General features: G+C 40.8%; 1 protein-coding gene across 1 annotated transcript; it reads left to right on the forward strand.

Moving 5' to 3' along the window:
• Positions 1–382: 382 nt before the first annotated feature.
• On the forward strand, positions 383–13,610 carry LRATD2 (LRAT domain containing 2). The gene is made up of 2 exons (XM_072410652.1): positions 383–645; positions 1,354–13,610. The coding sequence occupies exon 2, from the start codon at positions 1,358–1,360 to the stop codon at positions 2,180–2,182; it is 825 nt and encodes a 274-aa protein (XP_072266753.1). The 5' UTR covers positions 383–645; positions 1,354–1,357; the 3' UTR covers positions 2,183–13,610.
• The last annotated feature ends 9,791 nt before the right edge of the window (positions 13,611–23,401 follow it).

Here is a 23,401-nt window from a genome sequence, read left to right on the forward strand (position 1 = left end):
ACCATTTGTCTGGCTATTTTACCATTTACCTTCAAATCATTGGTTCCCTGACCTCCAACACATATGAAGGTTGGGCTGTGTGTATGGCTGAGCTGTGTGTATGGGCAGGGTGAGCTGTGTGTATGGGCAGGCTGTGTGTATGGGCAGGCTGAGCTGTGTGTATAGCTGAGCTGTGTGTATGGGCAGGCTGAGCTGTGTGTATGGGTGTGTATGGGCAGGCTGAGCTGTGTGTATAGCTGAGCTGTGTGTATGGGCAGGCTGAGCTGTGTGTATGGGCAGGCTGTGTGTATGGGCAGGCTGTGTGTATGGGCAGGCTGTGTGTATGGCTGAGCTGTGTGTATGGGCAGGCTGTGCTGTGTGTATGGGCAGGCTGAGCTGTGTGTATGGGCAGGCTGAGCTGTGTGTATGGCTGAGCTGTGTGTATGGGCAGTAGAGGGTTAAGCTGTCACTCCTCTGGGCTCAGCTGCCCGGGGTGGGAGGGGATCAGTCTGCTGTCTGAGCGGATCCTACAATAAGGTGCGCTGTGCGCAGAGCGATCGGAGCCGGATTACTGCGCTCCTCCAACATGTTCCATCCATGGTGCCTGCCCGGAGCACAGCCTGCACACAGCTCGGCCTGACGGAGGCGACCAGCCCGCGTGCCTTGGTAAGTTTCTTTATTGTATTAGGCGATCCCTGAACTTACACCATTATAGCCACATCTACCTGTCCTCATAGTCCTGCCATGTGCTCAGCTGTGTAATCAGTTCAAACCTTCTCCATATTATTAACAAAAAAAGCTTGGATGACACCCTGGGGATCCACTGACCACAACCTGGCTTTATTCTGATTTTAGATAAAGGGATTATTAAATGTTGTGTTTGTCTATTTTATTAATATTGTTATTAATAAACAGGATTTTTATAGTGCCAACATATTACACAGCACTGTACATTAAAAAGAGATTGCAAATGACAGACACAGGAGAGGACCCTGCCCTGAAGAGCTTACAATCTAGTTGGATGGGGATACAATAGGAGGGGGATACAACCTGCAGAGATCAGATAAATATTATGTAAATGTTTTGCTGCAGAAATTGCTATATTTTTATAAGTGGTTTTAGTTCCTGTTTATGTGTTGTGGCAGCTATTATTAAATGATGTTTTATTTTGGAGCTTGGGTGTCTGTGATCTGGCATGCTTGGGGTTAAAAGATTCGCAGCTGCGCTTGAAAAAACCGAAAGCAGCCGGTGCTTTGTCCCTGAGGTGTTCGCTTTCTTCATGCGAGCTCAGGTTTCACTGCACCTTGCTGCACAGGACTGGTTAGCTGCAACAGGTGGAGGAGGCTGTACTAATGGGTGCTTGTTGTTTTGCAGGGAGATGGGAAACCACGTAGAGAAACTGACCCACCTAAGTTATAAAGAAGTGCCCACCGCGGACCCTACGGGGGTGGACAGGGACGAAGGACCCAGGATAGGGGTCTCCTATATCTTCTCGGCTGACGACGACGACTTGGATGACCCGGTTCAGGATCCTGACAAGCAGGGCACCCTACCGGAAGATCTGCAGTACGACCACTGCAACGAGGTGGAGTGTTCGGTCTACTACAGGGACGAGTGTATCTACGAAAAGGGCTTCGGCTCCGCAGAACAGCTGACCACCTATTCCCCGGAGAACCTGCTGAACAAATGCAAACCCGGGGACCTGGTGGAGTTTGTTGCCAAGAACCAATATCCCCATTGGGTGGTGTACGTTGGGGACTTTCAGGTGGTTCACCTTTACAGACTGGAGATCACCAACAGTTTCATGACCGACGCCAGCCAGGGCAGGAGGGGCAGGATAGTCAACGACCAGTACAAATTCAAACCCCTCAGCCCGGAGATGGTGGTCCAGAACGCCATGGAGCAAGTAGGGGCCAAAGACCAGGAGCTCAGCTGGAGGAACTCGGAGTGCTTTGCCGCCTGGTGCCGCTATGGCAAGAGGGAGTTTAAGATCGGCGGCGAGATCAGGATAGGCAAGCAGCCCTATAGGCTGAAAATCCAGCTTTCGGAAAAGAAAAGCCACACACTGGAGTTTCAAAGCTTGGAGGACCTGATCATGGAAAGGAGACGGAACGATCAGATCGGCAAGGCGGCCGTGCTCCAGGAGCTCTCCAACCACCTGCACGGTGATGATGAGGTCAGGACTGATCATAACGCTAACTGACGGATTAAAACTGAAGGCTGCGAAATTGAGCTGTTCTAAGCCCCTCGGGCCGTTTTCAGGGGCGGTTTAATTCTCATCACATGTGAAAGGAAAGCTGATGATTGTTTCGGCTTGGCGTTAACTCTTTCCAGCAGCCCAGCCTTCCTCCTCTCTACTGGTTTACTGTAGAGGTTTACAGTTCCTGTTTTATTTTTTGGAGCCAATGAATAGCTTTATAAGGGGTGTAGAATTTATCTGATCACATTTCACAAACCAATCACGTTGATCTATTTTTGTGTACGAAGTGATTTAATCCCCACATCATGTACCTGAGCACTATGCATAAAGTTTTTTTGTATTTTTGGCATACGGAGTTGTCGACTTCTTCCACCGGTCATATTTGGGTAGCGTTGAAATTTAGGGCTGCATTTATAGGGGTATTTGAAGGTGGAGCTGTATTTGGGGGAGGCTGTAGAAAAAAAAATCGTCCCAGAGGGTAGCCGCTGCCTGTAACGACCAATCACAATCCTTCCTTTATTATAGGATAAAATCCACTTCTATAGGCAACGGCTTCCGTCTCAGTCCATTGGTCTCAGTCCATGGCTGCCAATGGAAAACCATATTGTTGTATGGGAGATCCACCGCTTGCACTTTCATCAAACCTTTTCCTTTTAAAAATAACCAATATATATTATTAAAAAAAACAAAAAAAATCAGCCCTGGGTTCAACTAACATTTTAATTAAATAGGGCTTCCACATCTTTCAGATGGCACTGTCACACCATACAACTGGAGAGTTCCTAGTTCAATTTGCTTAGTATGAAAGGAGAATTCATAAAACTTGTGTGTTCACGATATCTGACCTTACCAAGAATGTTTTTGGATGGTGCTTAGGTTACAGGAGACAAACACCTCTTCCTGAAAATGCTAACTGCCTGGCTTTCTATGGCTATAGTTCTTTGCAAAACCAACCTTGATCCAGCAGGTAAATGGGGTGGGTCAGCTTGTCTTCCATCCAGGATAGTGAAGCCATTGGCTCAGCATGACAGCTATGGAGCTAGAATGTCTTGCAGAGATGGCAGCTTCTCTATTACAGGTTCTTGGATAGAATGTGGCTGAGTTTGTGCTGGTTTAGTTTAATGTAGGTGAAAGTGCACCTACAAAAAATGCATTCTCCATGGCCGTGTCAGTGTCTACCTCTGGCCAGCTTACAAGCTGCTTTACTTTTAGAGATCACTTGTAACCTGGCAGAGTCGGAGGCTCCAGACTCCCATAACTTTTTTTTTTTTTTTTTTTTTTCCTTTACATAACTTTGTACAACTTCCCTACAACACCCACCAGACCTCACCCTGTGGCATCAATATTTGTCATTAGAACTGGACAGCCAGTGGAAAAAGAAACAACTAACACCTAACTTTTTTTGCCTCCTGTACATTGTGCTAGCTCTTTTTCCACTTTAGATAGAATTTCAAAATGATACGAGAGAGATAAATTACCATCTGCAAGTTCCTTACATAGTTACAAAGTATGTCAGATTGAAAAAAGGCATAAGTCCATCAAGGTCAACCCCTGGGGAAATAAACATATCCCAGATATAAAACCTTATAGACATAGTTTATCCAGAAGAATTGTTTATAGAGACAATAACTATGGGCAAACTTGAAAAAAAATTACCTATATAATGCCTGTCGATAGGGTATGGTAATAGCAATGATAACCTAGAAGATAATTACTTCCACTTTCATTTCATTCACATGTGTGAGATACTTAAACTTTGGGTAAGCAATGTTAAAATGCCCAGGAAGGCATCTTGATATTGTAACGTGAAAAAGTGAAGGTTTGAAAATCTTGTTGTAAAATGAAGTAGATGTGTACATTAACCCAACACGTTTTTGAGACTAACCAGTCCCACTTCGTCAGGGCTTGCAGTGGCATAAGAAGGAGGAAATTCATATTTGTCTTGTACCAATCAGAAATCATGATTAAACATGGCAAAGCTTGTGTCATTAGCAAGATTACTGCTCATACAGGCAGACAGAATGTATTTTAGATGAAGGGGGATTGGTGAACTAAGATGCTTTAGGTCTTTTGTACACCCATCCACTTTACTTTTACTTTAAATTTGCAACTGGACTTTAAAGTGCCATGACACAAGTTTTAATTTGAAATCCACTATAAACAAATTATTGGCGATAACAAAGCAGTTTTTTCTCATTCCACCTTCTTGCTTTAACACAGTTTTATTTCTTTTTAATGATACTAGAAAATTGATTATTTTTTCATTGCCTAAAACAAACAAGCTATTGAGCAAACGTGACTGGTGCAGAGTTCAGAAAAGTCATGTTAGTCTGAGGGGAGTGCAGCCTTTCTTTACATGACATTTTAACAGTCATACCTCGAGTTGTGCTTTATTATATATATATATATATATATTTCTCTAGCTTCTATGTAAAGCTACTTGTACATGTCGCACCAACATAAGGGCATGGTGGTACACCTGCTTCCCAATTTTAGTGCAGAAAAAACAGTATTCTTGTCCTATTACAAAAAAGATTACTGCAAAGATTTACAAGTAGGGGATGTAAAAAAAAAAAAAAAAAACAAACTGCCTGGCTCTGACCTGTGACTCTGCTTTCTTTACTATTGGTGGGGGTGGATACAACATTGGCATTAGGGGGTTGGCACAGATGCCCAGTATGAGGGTTTCTAGCACTGAAGAACTTTTAATTTGCGTATCACCTGATTCTCATTTGCAAGGAAAATTAGTAGATTAGCCTTATCATGGGTCATATCTATACATAGGCGATTATGTAATTTTAGGAAGTATATTTTGATTTTGAGCCATGATTTTTCAATTTGTGGATGATTTAATAATTTTAACATAAAGAATAAATGTCCTTTTAAAGGTTACAGTATAGTGGGGATATTTATAAATATAAAATATATATCTTGACTCAAAATAACTTTCAGGTCTTGGGATCTCCTACTATAATTACTAAATCCATATCTCACAGTACATTAGTGTGATGGTCAATGGGAATAATGTCACCTTTAAAGATTAAGACCCTTTTTGGCTGTTAGACTGACTTGAGAGGTGCTCATTGTTTAAGGAACCCCCAACAACATCTGAAGGAACCCCCATGCTGGTTGAGAAACACTGTTTTAGAGTGATGTCTGGCCATCTGAGAGCTACATTGCAAAATTGCAATTCATTACTCAACAGGAGTAGTAATTAAATAATTAGTGGGTAGGATGAATGGCTCTGTATGCAGCAGGCTATGCAGGTAGGATGCATTAGTATTTTTGTAGTGATCAGTTGCTCATGATTGGAGCATTGGTGCTCATAACATTGATCCAGTTAGGTGTGTAGCTTACTCCTTAGGGAGCCATTTGTTTTAGTGACTAATCACTTGTAGTAGCACTATCCAGTTACTAAAAATCTTGTGTGTAGCTGTAGTCTAATGGGAAAACTCCAAGCAAGCGGTAATAGATGATCTATTTCAGCAAGGTCAGACTTGACTTATTGTGCAGAACTACCAAATAGAGGATGGGGCTTGCATTTGCAATAAGCCAACTTGGTTGCCGCCATGTAAATAAATTGGGTTTAAACAAGGCTTTTCCAAAAAAGAAAAGTATTATTTTTAAGAAAATAATACTTGAGCTTTCGTAAACACCAAATCTTGGACCAGAATCAGTTTAATTTGATGTCTCTTGCCAAATATACCCCTAAATCCTAATTGCATGACACCAGTGTAACTATTGCCGGATTGTATCTGGTTATCACATAATTTTCCTAATTAATTACATGTACTGCCTAATGAATTATTCATTTGTTTCTCTTACATTAACAAAGCGCTAATTTGCTTCCTCAGACCACAAAACACATTTGCATTTTTTTTTTTCCATAATCTTGGTTAATAATTTAGGCAGCGTCGGACACTTTCCTCTTCTCTGTCACATCAAGGTGTTCAGCTAAATGCAACTGTTAGATTTCATTATTGAAATTGTCGTCTTCTGGCTGAGGATTTGCATAATGGCCACATTTTGTGCTCATAAAAATGATTTGTACACTTTAATTTTCAGATGTGGACTGCTGGGCTGGAAAAGGAAGGTGGGAGGGGGGTTGTCGTCTTCGTCATCTGAGATGCAGTAAACATCATGAAGACATTGTAACATTAATGAAAGTGTTGTTGCAGATTTTCTGGCATGTAGAGAGGAGATTGCTGGGGCAGGAGGCATTAACTGTTTCGGGATGAGTGGGAGGGTTGACATGATGGGGGGCTGTGCACCCTGATGTGGCTCCCCCACGTTTCTGGCAGATGCAATTCATGGCAAAGTGATCTGCTTTATTGATCAAGTTCATTTATCATGTCACCTTTGTCTTGCGTGCCATGGGAAATGTTTAGATATGATGGAATCTAATTTTCACATTCGCAGTGAATTATGGCAGACTATACACATGTTCCGTTGGCAACTGACAAAATAAGTATATTTTCCATTCGGTGTGTGAATATGAAGCTTGCACGTTATGGATAAAGAATATCATTTACTTGCTTTTTACCATTTACTACTGGTCCCATTAACTGTTTATATTTACTTTGCTAACATTCCCCCATTGATCCATTTTGGCTTTGGGAATGAACAAAAATACCCAATATTTCTGGGTAATGGGAGCATGTGGCTTATTTCCTATGTGATCGTGCTAGGGTTTTCAGTATTGGCTGCTTAAATGAGAGAGTGAGATTCTTCAGCTCCAACTTCTGTTCCTTCTATGTGACGGCACTGGTGATTGGCTGCCTAGGCACTTGTATGTGTCAAACTAAGGTAGAGAGATTCCTCAAAGTCATGAGCTGGTCAAAGCCATAATCCTTTATGAGGGTTACTTATATAAGTCTTGGTGCTTGAGGATTAGCTGATTAGTTTTTCCACTCCATTATCTAGATAAGAGAGGGAGATTCCTTTGCTCTGTGTAAGTTCCAACTTCCATCTTTAGTGACAGTGCTGACCACCCGGCTGTTTTTGGGTGGTTACTGATGAGTTGGGTCACACAACAGGAGCTGTTACCAAACTACAGCTTCCTCCCGTATAGCTCGATTTTTGGGGGGGAATAATGTAGCACTGGTATTTGACTGCTGTGGTACTCACGTGGAGCAGCGAGAGGAATTCCTTCAAAGTCGAAATTTGAATGTTCTATGGGGGTTACTCTCTTCGAACCAGGGCTGTCCAACTCCAGCCTAGGTGCTTCAGATGGGCTTCTTGGTTTCCCAGCTCCATCACCCTGAGAATGGGGAGGAAGATTCCTTAGCTCTGTGTAAGCTCCGATTCCCCTTCCTTCCATGTGACTGCACTGCTTATTGGCTGCTCGGACACCCAGTTTTGTCAAAATGCAATGTAAGTCATGACTTGGCTCTTACATGGAGCTTACTCTAATTAAACAAGCCTGTCTTCAAGGACCCCATAAGGGCCAAGAATATTCCATAAATAGTCATGGTTTGATTTTTTTTTTTAACAGCTTACTAAATGTTGTCCTGGTTGTTTCATAAATTCATGTGTAGATCCTGCCTCTAAAAGACTGGATCTGGGCAACCCTAGAAAGGGTGGAGGTGACGATGGCTTGTTGGAGGTGCCACCATAAAACTGTGGTTCTCTGCCTGCATTAACAAACCACAGGATCTTGTAAAAGACAGACTATCTAGTTTTTTCTCCATATCACCAGAGCTGTACATTGGAAGACATTGCTAAAGCCAAATAGTATAATATTACCTGACCATACCAGGGATACCTACCTGCTAGTGCCCATTAAAGATACAGAAAGGTGGTAGATGATTTCTATCCCTGCATACAATCCAGTATTCTCCACAGAATTTTAGGTTGGTGGAGAGAAGCTGTGGCAGGTGTATATTGTGAGCCAACTTTTCAGTAACCACTCAAAAACCAGCCAGGTGGTTACTAAAAAAAAAAAAAAATCCAGGTGGTGTTCCCCACTTAAAGGGCCCAGGGAGGACACTGCAGTCCCTGTATAGCCTTATACAAATCAACTTTGGAAACTGGTCAACACTTATTACTTTTTATCTAGTGGATTTTTTTGACTTGCCTCTGAGTTTTCTTTAAAAAAAATATAAAAAAAGTTGCACCATGGCATGCTGAGAAAGGCAGAACTCAGTCAAACAAGGTATTCATTTACATATAGCTTTTCTAGTTTTAACATAGGGATAACTGATTGTAATCAAAATTTACTTCTTTTTACTATGTGAATGATAGATCTGGATTAGGATCTCACTTTATGACGGGTCTGGGAGTGCAAAGCTTGAAAGACTCTGAACTGATAATTTTGTAACCTATGTAAACCAGACGGAAAGGGCAGAAAAGGGGCATATGGTGTACTTGTCTTTTTAAGTTTACAGCCCTGTAGAAGAAGATTTGGCATGCTCATGGGTGTTGAAGTGAAAGTGGTTATAAAATGTTTCTCTGTTTAACTTGACCTTATAATTATTTTCTCTTGAGATTACACTCTGCCATTAATTATGCCCAATTAGATAACAGGGCTACATAACTCAAAGTGCAATTATTTTTACACAAAGGATCTACTGTATCGTATTTACCTTTCTTTTGTGAGCTGATCGTACCTTATGAACCATTTAGGAAAGACAAGGATGGTCACTGACCTCTGGAATGGGTATTTTTGGCAAGAAGTCAGCAGAGCATGTCTTAAAATTTTTATAAATATTTCTGCAAATATTCAATACAAGACAGTTTCTGGTATGGATTATTTTTCAAATGGCAATAATGTGGAGGTGGTACTGCAATTCAGCAATATTTTTAGTATAAGATTTTTTGCCTGGTTGGCAATATAAACGTGTTGCTTCGGCTGATTGCTTTTCAGCGTCTACCTGATCAGCTGTCCAATGCCAGCCTTGCTAACTAACCTATAGGCAAGTTAAACATCAGCTGGAAGCTGGTTGTAGAGATGCACAATGGGCAGCAAATCTACCCAACCATCTCCCAGCTGATGTTTACCATGACAGTTGTCTTTAAAGTTCATCAGATCAAATTCTGCAGAAGTTCCAATTTGGAAATCGTAAAAGACATAGTGGAAGTTCAAGTCAAACCAGTCTGACGTTTCCAGATGACCCTGCCTTGTAGATGTGCAGTGAGATAATAGTTACAAGCAGAGTCATTGTATCTGATGATCAAACATTACTACCGATCTCTATAATTATGTAACTTAGAAGCAACATGTAAATACTCGAGATGACTTGCCTGAACTGATGCTTTTCTAATTAAATTTTTTGGACATCAGTTTTTGGGAAAACACTTTTTGGCAATAGTTGTGTGCTTTTTGTATACTGCACTCATCCGTCTTTGTTCAGGCTTGCAAAACGAATAAATGAACAGCCAGCCCCCAGACTGCAGCAGCTTCAGCCCTTATTGATTAAACTGTGTTTTCTCCATGGGTTATCTAACCATTGCATGCATGGTTAGATAACCCAAGGATATAGTTCTTTGTAATATGCTGACCTATGATAATGAACATAGGCAAGTTATAAACCAAACTCCCCCGTCTTAATGCAAGCAGGAAAACTGGGGGGCATGAGGGCCACTGCTTGCTAGCGAAGGCCATGAACAAGACCCTTGTTGGCAGATATGATTTTTTTTTTTTCCATGTAAAGTGCACAAATGTTAGGGAGTGTGTACATGTAACAGTATTTCTTTGATCATAGAACCCCCTAGATAATGCCCCTGTCTGCTTTTCTCTACAGGAGGACAAAGCTATCTTTGTTGTGGCATCAACCAAGGTCAGCATCTGGACTGAGATGTTGCCCAGAAATGACAAAATTATATAAATCCTGTGCAGTTCTTTGTTGTGTTAATCAATTGTGGACACAGATTAGCTCTTGCTGCAGACTCTTTTCTTGTGACTTGTTACAAAGTTACAATCTTACAGTCTGATCATTGATGGAAAATAAACTAAAAATACTTTCTTCTGCCTGCAGCAGACTGATGTCCTCTATCTGGCCTAGGTAAAGTCAATTGACTGAAGCTCCATGAAGTATAGGATGAAGTATATTAATAAAAAGTAGGTTTTCTGGAAAATATTTATTCATGCAGAGTTGCAGACTCGGTGTTCTCCCCTTTTCTGTTTAGCCGGGTGTACCACCTGGAACTTTTCACTAACCACCCGGCTGTTTTTGGGTGGTTACTGATGAGTTGGGTCACAATACAGGGGCTGCCACCCACCTACAGCTTCCTCCTGTATAGCTCGATTTTTGGAGGCGAATAATGCAGACCCATAACATTATTGGGAGCTCTGCTTTAATTGTCCTGAAGGTAAAAGCACTCTTTTATCTTGGGTTGGGTATCAGAAGCAATGACCATGCAAAATTTAGTAAGCCATAGGAGCCATATCCAGTAGTCAGATGAGGAAAGATAAAACAAATTATTTACCTTAGATAAGGTTGTTTGGTTGGTTAAGCTTGTTATGACTTAGGTGGCTCATACAGGAAATCAATCTCTGAGCTCAGCTTTGAGAGCCATCGTCAGTTTCCTGTTGTGGCCGGCACTTTATTGTAACTTCTTAGATAAGATCTACTTGAGTTTCTATTCCTGCTAAACATTGAGGATCCTGTTTTGCATATTTATTTATTTTTTTTTTTTTTTTTTTTTTTTTTTTTTAAGAACAAAAATCTTTAGATTTGCACCTAATCTGGAAATAATAATAAGCAGTTGCACTCCAATAGAATTATAAAAGTACTAAATTACTTCCCATACCTGAAGATAATGCTGCAGACCTTTGTAACCAAATACTGGGAAATAGATCATGGGTGCTCCAAAAGTGGACAAACCGTCAACAGGTTGAGCTTCTGATTGGCCGGCCTTTAGCAGGAACCTTGTGGTTAACATTGGTTGATGTGGTTGATTCCGGTGGGACTTGGATTATGGGTGTTTTAGGTTGTTCAGTTCTTTTTCCACAATTTTAACATGAACCTTGCAGAGCAATGCCAAGTCTACATGGACTGTCCAGGCCAACCCTGTAATAATTCCCTGCTAATTGTAGACCCTGGAAAAACTTTTTGGTTGACTTTGCCCCTCTCTTGCACCCTTTATAGATGGGAACCTTCTGGGAAGATTTCTGGGGAATGCAGAACAGGTGAAATGCTACAAGAATATAGTTCAGTACATTATGAGAACATCTTCTACAACATGTTACTCCTAATTCTCCATGATTTAGCCAGATAGTACCATTGTTGCCTTGGTACTATAGGTAGCAAACCCTCACCTAACTTCTAGTCTACCAATGTTCACCTTCAATTACAGCATTTTGGTCCTTGGCTATCTATTACTTTATTTCACCCCAAAGAATTCTGATTGTTACACTGAGCTGCATAGATTTACAAAATTAATAGCATACAGGTGAGATGCAGTTCTGCAAAGAGGACCATTTTTATTGATCAATCATTCATTAAATTGTCTGCACCCCTTAGGAAAAACCAGCACTGTTATTTTTTGGTTGACAGCTATGAGGGAATAGGGATTCCTGACTTTCCTTTTTTGCAGATTGGCATAACAGCCAGGTATAAGCATTTTCAGGAGGAGGTGAATGCAGCAAATCTGGAATGAATCTGATCAAGGATGGGAAACATTTACCAACTAATGGCAAATGATTAAGAAATCCATCCCAGGTTTGCTGGATCACCCAGGTGTCCACATGATAATCTATCTTCTCCAGTCTTGGAGAACTTTCATAAAGGAAGCCCTTTGTGTGAATGTTGGTCAGTCTGTCTCTCTTGTGCCTACCATTAGATGTTATGTATTTAAAGCTGAAATTCAGATATTAAAGTTGCCCATGCAGTGGGGCTCCTATTGCCTCCCCCCACTCTCACCCTGACAGCGCTCTTATCATATTTTGTGATACCCCAGGTTCTGAAGAGACTTACAGTGCAGGACTGCCTGTCCTGCATCATATAGCATTACATGAGAGTCCCTGCTACTGAACAAAAAGAAACAACTTTAAAAGACTGCTAGAGGAAGCCTGCAGGAGGTGAAATAATAAAATTGCATTGCTGCTTTTTAAAGTTCCCTAGACAAAAAAAAATTGAGACGATCACAACATGGCATGTAACTTTAAATTATACGCAGTGCAGCTTTAGCATTTCCAAAACTTTTTCTGTTGACAGTTTACCGGATTAAAATGAAACCCCTCCTTTATTGTCCCAGCCTGAGCCTTGTTTTGGCGACACTGCCGATGTTCCTAAGAATGTAATTGCACATCAAAAAGATTGATGATGAAGCCGATTTCACTTCTTGTGACTTTAATTAAAGGCTAATGTGTTTTGGTGATGCTTTTTCCTCCATAATTTGGAACTCCGATGTGAAGAATTCATGTCTTCCATACTGTGCTTATAGATCTATGAATGTAGATTTCCATGTAATTCCTGTGCAGTACCTCTGCAGGGCCATTTAGGAATAATTGTGCTGTATGAGTGACGCTGCTTCTTGGTTAATACTTGGCCCGCTGCTTGGGCTGGCAATCAAGATAAAAATTTATATTGCACACATGCCTAGGTGTATAGGATACCTGCTCTCCCTGCTGCATGCTATGGTTCAATCCACCAACCCACACATCTCTATTGTTTCAGGGGGTGGTGGAAGAAACCACAGCATGTAGATGGGGAGGGGGGCAGGCATATGACACTTTTGATCAGATATTTCAAATTTTTGGCTCTACAATGAATTGCAAGTGCACCAGTGGTGTTGGGAATGATGTGCGTTAACTCTTATCCTTTGCTTTGGTTTCGGTTGGCAACACAGTCCCTTTGAAGTCTTCTGGCCAGTGGAAATGCCATGGCATTCTTTAACTGATCCTGTGCAGTGCAAATTACATTACAGCCTCAGGAAAGAAGCATGGCTTGCGGGGAAATCTGCAGGAAATCTATGCATTGCTCAGGCTTTTCAAGCAATGGTTGGCTGCAGTCTCTGACTACAAAATTTCTAAACACGTCTTCTCTAATAATAGTTTATAATTGTCACAGCTACACAATTGGCCTTGCTACACAAGCCTGTGTTAATGAATAGATTGCCAGCTTTGGTTTTTATTTTTGTTGGGCCTCCTGAAGAAGAAGATAGTAGGGGGAAATGGACATTGACCTGAGGATGAATCTGATTCTCCAGCCTGCACCGGTTGTAAGGGCAACACCAATCCAGAAACTATAGGCAAGAAAAACACCTAATTCTTGAAGGAATTTACCCAAAGTCCTGTATCTCCTCATCGGAATGCAGTTCCCCAAACAAGCCAACCAGGTGGTGATCTATGTAGATATTCATATTGAAGTTTTTGTAGAAATCATATTGTTTTCTCTATTTAAAAAATATAAATATTTTCTTACAGATATTTTTGAAACCTGCAGAAAATGTCATTAAATTTTGCAATTTATAAAGTAAATTATTGCAATATCTTTTGTTTGTGTCATTTTTTTCCCTCCCGCTTTCTCACATATTAGCTGCATGGACAGATGACTGAAAAGAAAAGATTTCCATTTCAAAGCAAATCCCTAGAACAGTGCTGCTCAGCTGGAGACCTCGGGGCTCCCCGCTGCCTTCTACGAGCTTAAAGCAGACCTTGCAGGGCTAATGGAAGGTTTGAGTTTCTGCCAGACCCCTGCTCCCCCTTCCCTTGAAAAAATAAACAAGGATTTTGCCCCCCTTCCCAAAATGAAAATTATTAATCATGGCGCTCCCAGGTGCTACAGGTCTCAGCCTTTTGGCAACAGTATGGAATGGCTGGTTACAATGGGTTGAAGTACCTAGTTGTGGGGTCTCGATTTACTGGCTATTGGCAGCAACCCCAGTGCTTTTATCTGTGCCAATGAGATGTTTTTTTTTTTTTTTTTTTTTTGGGCAAAAATATTTTTTATTAGATTTTCAAACCATTTGTGTTGGGAGTAGCAGAAGGTCAGCCCTGGAAGATGTGCTTTATAGTATACCTGAATGATATGGGCTGCTGTTGACCTTTTCAATGAAGAATGGTTGGATATGATAACAATAAAGCAAATTTCTGACACTTTTGCAGGATACGTGTTCTGGGTCTGTGACTTAAAAAGTATTGAAGTCTAATCAAGAAGCAAATAGTTTAAAGAATATCAACAATTGCAGCTCCACTACTTTTTGTGACCAATGTACTTGAAAATTCACTTAAAGTGTATAGAAACCCGAGATGAAAATAATTTATTGCATCTTACTTGTCTTTGCATTCACATTTACTGCACCACCTCTAATTGCCATTGTTGAGTTTATGTGGGTTTAGTGATTTAGTCGGTCATTTGGCAAAGGATTAAACCAAGGCTACTATACTGCAGGTACCAGTCTTTGGAGTTATTATTGGAGGAAATCTGAGAACAATCGTTTATTTTTCATCAAACTATACATCCTGAAACAATTGCAAACACAGGTAAGGAATTCACTTGTTTGGCTTTTAAAATGCAACTTCCATTTTATTTTTTTTTTGGATAAGATTTTCCCAATGGTCTACATACTTTAAATATCTGAGCAAACACTATTACAATGGTTCATAGTAATGTGAGAGCCAGGTTTACTTTTCTAAATACAGTCATCACACATGAAGGAGGAGAGTTAATGAATAATAGTTCTGTATATAGATTGATCTCTTAGGCTTTGGGGCAAAGCCCTTTAAGTATTGTCTATACCAGGGGTGTCAAACTCAAATACACAGAGGGACAATATTAAAAACTTAGACAAAGTTGCGGGCCAAACTTGAATTATTATTGAAAACATTGAGGACGTTTTTACTTCTCATAAGATGTAAAAACTTTTCATATGGAAACAGAGTTTTTTAACCTTCAATCTAGAACAAGCCTATAATAGAAAAATAGCAGCGCTACTACAATTCCCTGCGTCTATAAAACAGTCCAATGCGGGGCCACGCATAGGCAGAGAGCCTGCTGGTCTATAGACGCAGGTGATGCCAGGAATTGTAGTAGCGGTGCTATTTCAATAATCCATATTTAGAATACCTTTGGGGGCCTGAGTTTGACACCCCTGGTCTATACCATTTAATAATGACCAACCAAGCTCGGAGCCTTTTCTATTAAGGTGGGTGTCTTTCCTTAAAGTTTATCCAACACCTTAACTAACAATCTCACCGTCCAGTCCTGACGAGGAAGATTGTGATGGCTTATGGGACTACTCCTGCAACTACCTTGTATTATCTAGTGACCAAATAATTCTATATAGGGATAAATGAGGATACACTTCACACCATACTGCATACTGTTTCATCACTGCTAATAGCAGAAATGCTACTAGATCTCTACAGAACAGTTTCCATATATTCTACTTATATAGGGAGAGTCTATCTTTTATCCTTTGACACTAATTTCGTTTCAGCCTTGTTATCTCCCTGTTCTATATCTGTTTGCTGGGAATGAATGAGGAATTTGCCTCCTACACAGCTGCTGTGGAATCCTCAAAGCTGTTTCACTGGCTAAATGTCAGCAGATCTCTCTACAGGGAAGAATGGGGGACCTTTGGCTTAAGCGCAGAGTCCAACCAACTAGCCATTGTTTGGTGGGAACAGGATTCTGTGGGCTACCCAAAGTATACCATGCAAAATGGGTCATGGGGCCACACTGGTAGACACGGTAAATGTTGGGTTTTTCTACAGCACACCTATATACATCTTTTACTATTTGCTTCCTTTTCCTACAATCATATCATGATCTCGGGAAATTGAGCTTGAGAATTTGCTTTTTCAGCTGCTATGACAGTGGATCTGACCAGAGAGCACGTATATAATGCTCAGCATATATCGCTAACTGTGGATCCTGATCAATGGATTATTTCCATTCAGGGCCACCAGCTTTTTTTGTATTAGTACAGGGAGCAAATGTCCCCTAGGCTCAGTTTCTTCCTGTGTCTCCATGAGAATGAAACATAGCTATAGTTCTGGGCAGACAGAAGTTTTATGCTTGGTAAATTCTTTCTTTCCAACAAGCACCATGTGGAATTTTGCAGCTTCCAATACTTTAAATACCACCTAGAGTAGCCTTAAAGCTGAACTAAATCCTAACATTATAAGATTTTCACCAGGCGATGTCTCTTCTGCAATGAATATACCCTAACCTCCTTGCTTTATTGCGGGCGCTGCCATCTTCTTCTCTGCTCCGTTTTTGGGTTTCTGATCTTTGGCAATATTTATTGTCCAGGCTGCGTTAACCACACTTTTGCACACGTGTCCTGGAGTTCATTAAATCCTGGTAGCCACTGGGAATTTCAGGATGCCCGGCGTCGCATGGTAACAAATGATAGCGAACTGGCAGGTAAGTATGTTTTATTATTAATATTACAGAGTATTAATATAGCGCCATCATATTAGGCAGCGTTGTACAAAGTCCATAGTCATGCCACTAACTGTCTCTCTAGCTCACAATCTAATGCTCACAATCTAATGTCCCTACCATAGTCATATGTCATTAATGTAGTCTAAGGTCAGTTTACCAATTAACCAATTAACCTTACTGCATGTTTTCAGGATGTGGGAGGAAACTGGAGTAGGAAAGCCACGCAGACACAAGGAGAACCTGCAAACTCCATGCAGATAGTGTCTGGCTGAGATTTGTACTTGGGACCTAGCGCTGCAAAGGCAAGAGTGCTACCCTCAAGCCACCGTGCTTCCCCCAGTTTTATTGCATAAGGGACATTGCCTGCCGCCTCTGCAATACAAAACCTGTTTCTGATCCCAAATTTTCTTTTCAGAACTAAAGTTTTGCTTTAAACAAGTCAATCCAGTCCAGAGATTGCATTTAGGGGCCCAGTGGTTTTAGAGCATTTTTATAAGTAGTATTATTGATGGTAAGACCTGAATCTTTCTCTCTTCTCTTTAGAGAACTGCATTTTATATGAAAAGCCCTATGCATTGAGCAGTGGCCCTTAGCAAAAAAAAAAAAAAACTGGGCTGGAGAGCTTGCCTTGTTTTTTGGACTATAGCACTGTCATGTTTACTCCATTCACTAAGATAAGTGAATTATCCCTTACAGAATGATAAATCACTTTTCTTAATGAACAGAATAAACTCCCTTAGTATATCAAACCCTAGGAATTTAGGCTGTTCGCATAGAAAACATAATTATCCCCTGAAGGAAATGAAGCTCTGCTGACTTAACCCACCCAATCGTGCAAAAAAAAAAAATAGATTTCCTAGGGCATTGTTTAGTATTTCTATCAAAATTAACTTCTAGCACATTCACTAGGATAAGTGAATTATTCCTTGAAAGGTTATAATTCACCTTAATAGGTGAATACCCTATATTCCTTTAGTAAATCATCTCCAGTGTGTCTATTCTTATACTTTCTCTTCCATTCATGTAAATGATTTTGTCTGATGACCATGAAATAGCTACAAATTTCCAGCACTGGATTTATGGTAGACAAGCTGGCTTCTGTCAGGAAAGCAATGTTTACAACACAAGCAGGAAAATGTAGTCTTAAAAGTCTATTGAAGAAGCCAGCAGGATCTCGCCCACAGACACAGCTGATGATGGGAAGAAACACATTCCCTGTGTTTCGATTTCTTGTATTTCGATTTCTTGATACAGTAACTCTTTCACACATATTTGTTAAAGGGCCACAAAAGAATTCTTAAATGCTTCTTAGATTGTGTACCATTTTAAATCTACTTTTGTGGTCGCCAATGTAGGTACTTATGTGCATTCAGGTTGTTTCAAACATCATAATAGAATATCCAGTGTCCTGTTATAATAAATAACCTCAAAGACCAATGGAAAATCTCTTGGCATGTCTAAGGAGAAAGGAGATCCAGCTTTAGGAAACAAAGCAGGAATATCATACCAGAGTACCCTGGTTCCTATGTATCCTGCAAAATCCCCCATGCCCAAACTATGTCCCAGGGGGTTGAATGCTACCCTATGGCACTTACTGTGCTGCCTCTTCATACAGTGCTCTGTTTTAGTGTTTGCTCACACCATTAAAAAAAAAATATTCTTTAGACTGACTTCTAGTAATTAATGGTTTGCTTTATTTCCTTTACTGTTAATCTTTTTTTTTTTTTTTAATCTTTTCCTCCTTCTAATTTTTTCCTCTTTTTGTGTTTCACGCCTTTTTCATACTTTTTTAGAATGGATCTTGCACCAGATGTGCCAAAAACTACTTTTTAAATGGGCTGCACAAAAGAATTGACTCTTGAAACAGAACTAAACCCCATTATACTCATCTGGCCCCTTCTGTCATAGGACACCGCCATCTTCTTCCTTTTTCTCTTCCTTATTGCCAATCTTCATCATCTTGATTGGCTGGGCACATGTATGTGCACACACATCTCATTGGAATATCACCTGGCTAAGTGGTCAGGAGAAGGACGGTGTCAGGAGAAGGACAAGGCTTGGGGGGGCACACCGGTCAGAGCCGCGGACAATGTCCACCATACGGATCGCAGGCTCAGGGGCGGTTGGCGGGATACGTCTCTACACAACCCGCCCTTTCTCCCATTGGACCTGCGATGGGAGGGTGGTCAGGTTCTGGCATCATGACGTCACTGTGGGGGAAGTTTCCTCCCTTTTGAGTGACACCCGGCTCTCCGCGCATGCACGGTCTGGAGCCGGTAAATTTAGCGGTCCATGGGTCCGAAAAGGTTGGCGACCACTGACCTGGCTCATTCTCCAATAAAGCCCTGCCTGATCCCAAATTTTTAATGTGGAGCTTTCTTTCCACTTTTAAATGACCATGATAGCCATGATTCCTGCTACGTGTCCCCAGTCTATGACTATCTGTGGGTGTGTGACTGTCTGTAGCATTACATTTATTAACTTCCATGTGTAGCCCTTTTATAATGTAAGGGCCACATTTGGGGCTCCCTATACTAATTAAGTTGACCACCAAAGTCTAGATGCCCATTATTCTTATAGCCTGATGCCATGCCATTTATTAGTGCTATACAGTCAGGCTTCACAATTGTGATTTCTATATATAAAAGGGTTTTTTTTTTCCACTATATCCAGCAGCTTGCTGAAGATCCAGATCACAGATCTCCAGAGGTCCAACGCTCCGCATGCACTGTGCTACAATTAACTTGCTCTCCCAAAGCAACATTGGTAATTAGAGAATTGTGCAGAGGGAAATGTTTGACCATTGGACATTGACAATGGAATCATTGGATATCCAGACCACTGTGCACGGTGTGGGAGCAATAATCTGTACTACCAGCCTCTAAAACAACTGAAGGTTGAATAGAATTTTAAATCCAGTGGTAGACTCACATTTGTGAATTTCAGTGACGTATTTAGCTGTTTGCCTAAAGTTTAGCTTTAAACAAATAAATATAAAAAATTCTTTGGCATCCAGGTAAGCAAACCTGTTCTGATCATTATGCACACGTGCAAGACTGCACATGCATCTAAAAGTATAAAAAACTCATGGTTGCCAGCAGGTTACCCGAGCTCTGCCGGTTACCCAAGGGGTGCCCTGTAGACATTCTCTTTACTCCATTGCATACCAATAAATAATTAACATTTTGTAAAAAATACCTTGAATTATAAGTTTAATGTCTCTGTGTTTCTTGTCGCTGGAGGCCAGATGCTCATCACAAACCGATGACGATAGAAATTCTAGATGGATACATTATGAGAATTCATGTTTGATAATGACAAACATTTCTGACTGAAGTCTCGAAGATTATAATATAAGATGAAACCCTAATGGCTCGGCCCACTCCAGGGAACGCCCCCTGAAGTGAAATCCCTTCCCTCTGTATGCATTGCGGAGGAGAGGGATTTACCTTCAGGAAGCTTTCCTTATTTACCATGGTAGTGGAAGTATCAACGCCAGCCTCGGTAAATAGGGGAGCAACTGCAAGGGAGTGGCACTGGAGCTCCGGCAGCTCCAGCTCCGGTAGTTCCTAACGCCCCCTGGCCGATCTGCCGGCAACCCGCGGCTCTGGAGCCGGGGGTTGCTGGCCGGCAAACTTTAGCCTTTAGGCCAGATACGGCTTAGCCAGTAATGAACTACTGGCAGAGCCGTATCTGGCCTAAAGGCCGGAGTTTGCCGACCCCTGCACTACAACATACATAGCTCTTTTCTTCTTGCATTCACTATGAATTCTCCACTCCAATGCCCACTCAATGCATAGTAACAAACTGCCATAATGCAGCACCACATAAGGATTTCTTTATTAAAGGAATACAGGCTGTTCACTCGGTAAAGGGAAAAATTTTCCCAAGGAATATATCACATAGTAGAGTAAATGTCATAACAATTCACTTTGCAAAAATAGCCAATCACATGCAAGGAAAACTAAAAGAACAGGATTTTTCCTTGAATGTGATTTGATAGTTGAAACCAGGAAAGCTGCATGTGATTTAATAGGCTAAGTTAAATAACCATTGCAAGTGGCTAATTTATTTTGCTAAGCGAATGGCCTATATTTCTGTAGTAAATCACCCCACTGAATAGACAATGGACCTGATTTTTTAAAGCTCTCTTAGACTGGAGAGAATACACTTTCATCACTGAAGCTGGGTGATCCAGAAAACCTGGAATGGATTTCCTAAAAGTCATTTGCTATTTATTAGCAAATGTTTTCAGTCCTGGCCCAGATCTTTTCCATGTTTCATGTATTACCCTGCTTCACTGATAAAAGTGTATCCTCTCCAGTCTTGGAGAGCTTTAATAAATCAAGCCCAATGAGTATGTACAGCCAGCCCAGAGGGCTTTGGTTTTTCATACAGGTATTTTCACTTGCACATACCGTAGTTAGTTATATGGTTCATTTTGATTACAAAGCTGTCATGATTTCATAATAATCACCACTAATTTCTTCTATAAGATCAATACTGATGTCTTTCCGCCTTGGCATTGTGTTAACACACACCTGCATGCCCCAGACTGGCAAACTGCCAACAATTCCACTTTTATAAAGTTGCCCACACTTGCTTATGAAGATCAAGTGCATTTGCTGAGAAGCACCTGGCTGCTACTTACCCACTTAATTGCTAGTGAAGTGGTAAGAATATATTTATTTTAATCACGACTATACAGTTTTGCAGGTTTATGATGAATACATTATTATTCAGTCCATTGCTATATCAAAGTGCAAAGTAAACATATCCTAAGGTATGCAGTAGTTTAGTTTAAGTAGAATAATCAAAGAATTGTATTACCACTTGTAAAGTCATTTCCCAGGTTTACTCGTGATCAACCACTTATCTGTACACTACAAATAATTACCAATGTGCTGGATGTTGTCACTGCCATAAGAACCTATTAATCACTTTCTTTCTTTTATGTACAGCTCAGGAGCCAAGTCAGTAGTCCACATTATGGAAAAATAAATATTGGAGAATATCATTTGCCTGGATAGGGAAATGAGGGTTTATGCAAATATAAGTTATGGCCTTAGGAAAACAATGACAACCTCTAACAGGAACTGTGAAACGTTCTGTGTGTTCCTACTGTTTCCAGCTCTAAGTGTTGATTTATTTAAAGGGTCCTTCCACTCAGCATTAATATTTCTGATTTTTGTAGATGCTGAAGAGTTGCTTCCTAAGGCATTGTGAAATATCATATGCCAAATATAACAATATCTGATATATGTTAAAAATAGGATTATCTGGTAATGAAGTACGCATATCTTCTGCCTTACAGCACTACCGGTGTTGCACTGACTACACTAGTGTTTCTCAACCAGGGATTTTGGGGTTCCTCCAGAGGTTACAAGGGGATCCTTGAACAATTTGTGGTTCTCAAGTCAGTCTAACTGACGCCATTGGTGTTTTTGGCTCTCTGTAGAGGTGACATTCTTCCCAATAGCAAGTAATGTAAAAAGCATCCTTCCCAATAACCACCAAGCCTATGTACTGTGAGCTGTGGATATAATAACTCTAGAAGAAGTTCCTAAAGGACTGAACATTTTTGCAAGGGTTCCCCTATTTTAAAAAATTTAAGAAACCCTGGACTATACTAACTAAGGCTGGAAATTGTACAGTAGCGTTGTCATACCATGCATACTCCGGCACTAGAATTACAGGATGTCAGGACAAGGAGCAGCATGTCTGCAGACTTGTTAGCTAATGACATTACAGAATGACGCACTCTTGGTTCTTCTCTAAGCTTATGATTGGCAATGGTTCCTATCCGGGGTCACACTTCCATTGATTCTGTAAGCTGAGGCTTCATCACATATTGCTCTGGTTCACAGCACCATTTTTAGAAGCTCTGCAATCATTCTGTTTTGCTGCTCTCATTGCCTGTTCATGTCTCTACATAGGCTATAAACTACTGTAATATCCTGGAGTAGGATTAGCTCAAAAGGAAATGAGGTTCAATCAGCAGACATCAAATCACATGCGGCTGCACTTAGAAATACTGTTGAAAGCCTCTGGCTTGTATTTGTTTCAAGAAAGAAAATAAAATTCACATCACCGTGTGGCATTTCCAAAACAATAATCCATCAGACATTACAAGCATCAGTATACAAGGGTTTTCCCCACTCTGACCTGCAGTTGCTTTTAGCGACTGTGCTCTAACAAGGGTCCACCTTGCTCCTTTATTGGTCTTTTTGCCACTATATCCTCTCCTTAAAGCGTACCTAAACTCAGAATTTTCACTTTATAATAAAGGTTAGAGAACCCTTTAATGTAAGCTAAAAATTCTGTTTGTTTGGTTTTTTCTTTAAGTGCAACTTAATTATTGATTGCCTAGGTGATCGAAAATGAATGGGAGCCTAGAACCTCCTGGGATACTTACGTCACACAACTCGGGAGGCTCTTCGGTGCTCCTTCATGCCTGAGCATCTCGATTTCACAGTGAGATCGGCAAGTTTTTTTCCCAAACTACGTCACCCGATCTCCCGCCTGCATCAGGTGACCTAGGAAGAAGAACCTGGAATAACAGAGAAAAGATGGTGGCCCGAAGACGGATACCACGATGACGTTGGACACAATTGAGAAACCTCCGGACGGATCGACTGCTCTGGGGGATTGAAGGTAAGTGTATTTTTTTATTACATTTTGATAGTTTTGATTTTACTTCCTCTTTAAGGTTAGTCACAAATCTCTATGTGAAAGGGACACCACCAGGCCCCCTTGGTCTTCTCCTTCAATCTGGAGACCTCTGTGGCTATCCAAGTATCAAAGCTCCTCATTGCATCTCATACAGGACTCCATTTTTAACTCTCAATTGTCAAAGACTTTTAATATTATAAATGACCAGCTAGAT

This window comes from Pyxicephalus adspersus, chromosome 5, assembly GCF_032062135.1.
Source record: "Pyxicephalus adspersus chromosome 5, UCB_Pads_2.0, whole genome shotgun sequence".
Classification (NCBI taxonomy): Eukaryota; Metazoa; Chordata; class Amphibia; order Anura; family Pyxicephalidae; genus Pyxicephalus; species Pyxicephalus adspersus.